General features: G+C 46.1%; 1 protein-coding gene across 1 annotated transcript in view; it reads left to right on the top strand.

Annotated features, from left to right (window-relative positions):
- LOC119455536 (lipid droplet-associated hydrolase) overlaps positions 1–6445 on the top strand; it is a 99685-nt gene that overhangs the window by 71556 nt on the left and 21684 nt on the right. The window contains exon 2 of the mRNA XM_037716939.2: positions 5567–5707. Coding sequence (XP_037572867.1) covers positions 5567–5707 — 141 coding nt within the window. The remainder of the gene's footprint in view (positions 1–5566; positions 5708–6445) is intronic.

Genomic DNA, 6445 nt, shown 5'->3' with positions numbered 1-6445 from the left:
CATCGTAGAATATCCCTTCCTGAAGCCAGCCTGTTCTCTTGGTTGACTGAAGTCAAGTGTTGTCCTGATTCTATTGGAAATTATCTTGGTGAATATTTTATACAATACTGAAAGCAAGCTAATGGGTCTGTAATTCTTCAATTCTTTAACGTCTCCCTTCTTATGGATAAGTATAATGTTGGCGTTCTTCCAGCTCTCTGGTACACATGAAGTTGTGAGGCATTGCGTATAAAGGGCCGCAAGCTTTTCAAGCATGATATCTCCACCATCTTTGATTAAATCTACTGTTATTACATCTTCTCCAGGCGCTTTTCCCCTGGTCATGTCTTTCAAGGCCCTTCTAACTTCATCGCTAGTTATAGAAGGAGCTTCTGTATCCAGTTCATCACTATTTCGAATGAAAGTAGCTTGGCTGTTTTGGCTACTGTACAGGTCAGTATAGAATTCTTCTGCTGCTTTTACTATGTCATCGAAATTGCTGATTATATTACCATGCTTATCTTTCAGTGCATACATCTTGCCTTGTCCTATACCTAGTTTTCTTCTTACTGATTTCATGCTGCGTCCATATCTTACGGCTTCCTCAATTTTTCCCACGTTATAATTTCGAATATCCCTTACTTTCTTCTTGTTGATCAGTTTTGACAGTTCAGCGAATTCTGTCTGATCTCTTGAGTTGGACACTTTCATGTTTTGTCGTTTCTTTATTAGGTCCTTTGTTTCTTGGGAGAGCTTCCCTACAGGTATATATATATATATATATATATATATATATATATATATATATATATATGGGCAGAGCTTGTTACTTCTCGTACAATAGAAGTAAAGCGAGCTGTTTAAGGGCTGGTATATATATATATATATATATATATATATATATATATATATATATATATATATATATATATATATATATATACCGACGGATCCGTCCTGCCGAACAGCTCCACCGCTGCATTTCTGATACCAACGAAGGTCACAACAATTAAATTCAAGACGTCTCACGTCACAAATCGACGGCAGCAGAACTCGCAGCGCTTTTTGCCGCGCTGCAATTCATTAGTGATCAACTGACACACAAATGGACAAATTTCTGCGACTCAAAGGCGGCTCTGCAGTCTCTACTATCACCTTTATGCCGCGGACCGCACGAGCAGCTGGTCTGTGAGATTGCCGAGGCAATACACAATCTAACTGAGATAGGGCATGAAATAACTTTTCAGTGGCTTCCAAGTCACCGCGGAATTATCAGCAATGAACGGGCCCATCAAGCAGCCCGCACAGCTCATACAGAAGATCACCAACGACCCATACCACTTTATAGGACTGATGCTGCACGGAAGCTCCGCGTGCTTGCTCGCCAACGCACAAGGTCACAATGGAATGAGTTGCACTTCATGCATGCCCGCTTATACTCTCTGGACCCAACACTAAGCCTTCGAGTACCATCAAGGCTTCGCCGAGGAGACGCAACCCTTTTGTGTCGATTATGGTTGGGCGTTGCGTTTACCAACGCCTATGCGCCGCATAGGAATGGCCGACAGCACAGCCTGTGACCACTGCGGCAATGAAGAATCGATTGAACATGTTTTGTGTGACCGCCCGCAGTACAGTGCGCAGAGACAATCTCTCAACAACGCGTTCAACCAATTGGACGACCGGCCTCTGTCGGAAGAAATAATTCTCCACCACAGACTGGACTTAACGTCACAGAAGAAGGCCCTGCCGGCGCTTCTGTGCTTCTTACGAGCCACCGGCCTATCTGAACGACTGTGATTAGAATGCTCTTCAGGCGTGTGCGTTTTTTTTTTGTGTGTGTGCTTTCTTTTCTTTTTCACTCTCTCTGTCACAGCTGTCCCCGATTCGTCGTCGGCGCGAAGTCGATCGACGGGGTAGACAAGCTGGTTGGTCGTTCCGTACTCAAGCGAACACAGTGAAAAGAGTCAGAGTCGGGAGTAAAAAAACAAAAAAAAAAACAAAAAAAACAAGATATTTATCGGCTGATAAGTATACACAAGTTAATAAAATAAAATAATAAGAAAAACACAAGACAGACTAACACACCTGAACTTAATATCACACAATGATGAAGACAAATGAATACGAGCAATTAACAGTAGATAAACAAATTACACATGGCGCGGATCAGATATACAAGAATACACTTAACAGTAATTGAATAAAGCAAAGTTCCAATGAAAACGAAGTTCAAAAGAAGCAAACGATGTCATACGCGTGGCCGGGCAGCAGCATCAAGTCCATAAACCGTGGAAGTCGGTGCACAAAGCTTTCCCGAAGAATGCTGGCGGTCCGATCTTGTCGAGGTGGATGCGAATTGCTGGGCTGGGTTTCCCGGGAGTCCAGATTTGACGTCTTCTCTCAAGCAGGTTGAGCTAACTTGAGGTGAACTACCGTGAGCTTCGTTGCAGACGCTGGTTTGACGTCTCGTACGTCAACAAGTTCCTCGGAGTTCCGACGTGGCCTGGCGGCCCAGGCGATACTGGACGGCACTAGCCCCCCAACGGCTTCTCAGCAGCGCATAGGTTCAGCTTCTAGACTAATCAGCAGGGCCCAAAACCTGCGCTTAAATAGCCTCTCCTTTCCCTAGTACCCTATGTAGGGAAACTGCCGCTATGTAGCGTTCTCCGAATTCGGGGCTCTTAGCTCCCAACAATCTTGGCCGCGTCCCTTTCACCATGGACGAAGAACCGCAGATTATCCTCTCTCCCAATGTCAAGGGCCAAGGTCGAGCCCGGCACTACCACGTGGCCGTACACGCACACTTCGGGGTCCGTAATCGGCGTGTCGCGTCTGGAATCGAGATGGCAGCCCGAGCGGCCACGACGCTTTTGACGCCCGTAATTCGGCGTGTCGATGTCGAATAAATTATACGCTGCACAGTCAGGAGCCCACGTTTTTGACGCTCGTAATTCGGCGTGTCGTTAATCAGCGTCCAAACCATTCGAAAATATGCCGCTCCGTGACACTCTCTCTGTCCTTTTTTTAACCCCCATTTCCCTACCCCAGTGCAGGGTAGCAAACCGGATTCTAGCATCTGATTAACCTCCCTTCCTTCCTCACCATCTCTCTCTCTCTCTACTCCGACAATATTTCTTATTTATGCCACAGAATTGCATTTGCGAACGTTAGCGCTGGCACCATTACACTTTTCCAAATTCCTCGCATCACCTCGTATTTATTGCAGCCCGGCCATGTGCTCTATGTTTCATTATTTCTGCATACCGCTTCCGTTTCATATCTAGGTTATCTTGGTGGACGCTTGAGCAGGTCTTTCCTCGTTTGTGTATATGCCCAGGTATTTATACTGCTTAATTATAAGTATGACTTCCTGTTGAGTTGATACTACGTCATTACTCGTCTCTTCATTAAAGATCATAATTCCCGATTTCTTTGTGGTAAACATAAGGCCTAGATTCCTCTCCGCATTTTCACTTATATTCGTAAGTCTGTGCAAATTCCTTGCATTCTCTTTTAGTAGCACTATGTCGTCCGCATACATTCGACTAATGTCGGATAGCATTATCGCAGTGACAATGTTATCTTAGCCTTTCCCAGGACTCACCGGGGAATCAAGATCAAATACCGTTGAGTGTCTCTCTCACAATGCTATCTCACCATAGGTCATCGTGAACGTGAAGAGGTCTTCGAAAGCTATACATATGGCGCCAAAGTCAATGTTCCTCAATTCTATTGGTCACGACTTAAGGGGGGATATCGCGATGAATTATTATTGAAAAGTCATCGCACAATGTTATCTCAGCTTTGAAGGGTCATGGCTGATAGTGAAGGTCAAGAAGTCTCTTGATGACAAAAACACCACGTCTGTGTTCCGCGATTACATTGGTGCAGGGGACTCACGGAAGGAAAAGGTAGGGAGGTAGATATTAAATTCAAATATTGTGAACTGTTTGCGGGAACAATGTTATCTTATAACGATGGTCAGGAACCAGCGGGAATTCCAAGAGGTACTATCTCACGGGGCTAAATATGGCGTCGCCGGACTCACTATCCCCTGATCTAAGACCGCAGCGTACTTCGAAGCATCGTATCATCGGCGTAATTGAAACGCGATAACATGCAAACAAGCCGGGTCGCTAATTCGCATCTGCAAGGCGCGTGAGAGCTAACTCCTGTCGGGACCATGTCTGGGGTGAGCATACTACCAACTCGCAGAGAAATAATGCGCGACCGCAGCGCTCCTGCGCGAGTTTTCCTGACTAATAAACTTGCATCGAGGCCTCTGAGATCTTACCGGAGGTGCGCCGTTGCGATCTCGAAGGCCACGCTTGCATGAACTCTCGACAACGAAACCCCACTGATTTCAGTACAAGATTGAAGACAAGCACTAGGCTGAATATAATAGCGATTTAATTCATGGTCCCAATCCTTGCCTGAATACTGCCTCGCGCTTGCCGCAGCTCGTGACCTGGTGGCATTTTCCCCCTGTGAAAGAAACACGGGCATCGTCCCGATGCTAGCGCTAGTCGACGTAGGTAGAGGGAAAAAAAAAAAAGAGGGAACGAACATAAAGTATGCACAAGTGGGGGTGAGGGAGAGAAAAATAAGTTGAGACGTTATACTTTATAAAGTTGAGACGCTGTCGCACTATAGCGCGAAATAAGGTTTGAGTCGTACAACGTGCACAATCTCCTGGTGGTGCCTTCGACGCTGGGGCGATATGGCACTATCCGGGAGAACCTCGTAGTTCACGTCACTAACGCGACGCAGCACTTTGTAGGGTCCAAAGTAGCGACTGAGCAGTTTCTCTGACAACCCCTGGCGGCGCACCGGCGTCCACGCCCAAACTTGATCACCCGGGTGGTATTCCACTTGGCGATGGCGAAGATTGTAGCGGCGAGTATCTACACCCTGCTTGCTGTTGCGTGATGTGTAGGCGTGCCAATTGGGACCTTTCTTATTTTAAGCATCGATGCTTAAAAAGCATCGTCCTGGTGCTTAAAGTACACGTGTCACGTACACGTGACACGTACACATGTCAATATCTAGTAAGTAAGTATAGGTAAAAATGTATTTTTTTTAAATCACTAGGTCCCATTTTAAAATGTATGAGGCACTACAGAACACATTTCAATTAGTTCTGAAATGTAAGATAAGCTTTCGGAAAGTATATCATGCACTTCAGGTGCCTCACTTTAAAGTTACAATATAATAAATGTGTATTGTTAATGTGACGAGATACTGCATGCTTTACGTTGAAAGGGCTTTCGAGATCCCGTCATATGCGCACCAAACGAAAGGCTTATCAGATGCACTCAAAGTTATATTTGAGGGAGAAAAATATTGCCCACAGTTTGCATTTTACTACTCAGCCCTCTTCTACCGCGCCCCTTGAAGAAAAGAGCCAATCAATTGCTCAATCCCTAGTCCCTCCCGTGTGAAGCCGAAATCCGCTTACGTAATAAGCGGAACCGAACAAGTTGTACATGCTTTTCCGCAGTGTACGGGCACTCGCATGACTGCACGTCGAGTGGACCAGCGGAAGCGCACCGGCGCGTCATCATGAAGGCGTTCTCTTTTGCAGGCAATCCTGGTTCGATCGAGTTCTACGCCGAGTTCATGCGCGAGATCTACGAGGGTCTCAAGGGCAAGGTCATCGTCTGGGGTGTCTCGCACGCCGGTCACGTGGCGCCACCCAAGCCCATGCAGATACCCAACGTTGAAGGTCAGTGACGGTCTCGTTGGCAGTCTAGAAAACTTGGACTAGTCCTGTAGACGCCTCGTGACGAATATCGAAAACTCCAGTGGATCACGGAAATCGGCACAAGACAAATGCTTGCACTAGCACTACTCTCCATGAACGGTGTCGTGAATCGCTAACGTGCATGACACTGAGGTTGGTGGTAAAGAAAATGTATTTGAATTACAGGATATACGAGCATTCGTCTTGGCTAATGTTGTCATGGGTGGAAATGGTGAAGACAAGGGTGAAATAAAGAGGCGTGGTAGGCTAACTCTGCGCCGCCAGTCCACATTTTCACGAGATGCGTGCGAAGTTAGCCGAGAACAGCTTTGAGGAGCGACATTATAGAAGCTCAGATCTCGCGACAAATGGTTAGCCCTCAGACAGCTGTTACTGTGAGTTGAAAACGGAACTATAGTCGCAGTAGATGATCGCGGCGGTGCTGCAGGGAACCTGTATAATGCGCAGCTGGCTACGGAAGTCCGACGTCAAAGCAAAGCGACGCTATAGATCGGAAAATGTTGAGTTCATCTGTATCAGTAAAGTGCGACCCCTGGAATAGCGAAACGACTCCTCTTGTCATGATAGACTTGATTAAAGCCGAAAAAAGAAAAGGGGCAAATGAAGGACGTTTGGCGACGCCGCCTGGCAGTTTCAGCACTAAAGCTCGCCGTGATCGTTTTGAATCTATCTATCTATCTATCTATCTATCTATCTATC

The sequence above is a fragment of the Dermacentor silvarum genome, chromosome 6 (assembly GCF_013339745.2).
Source record: "Dermacentor silvarum isolate Dsil-2018 chromosome 6, BIME_Dsil_1.4, whole genome shotgun sequence".
Classification (NCBI taxonomy): Eukaryota; Metazoa; Arthropoda; class Arachnida; order Ixodida; family Ixodidae; genus Dermacentor; species Dermacentor silvarum.
The sequence above is the reverse complement of the archived record's forward strand: the minus strand, read 5'-3'. Positions and strand labels throughout refer to the sequence as shown.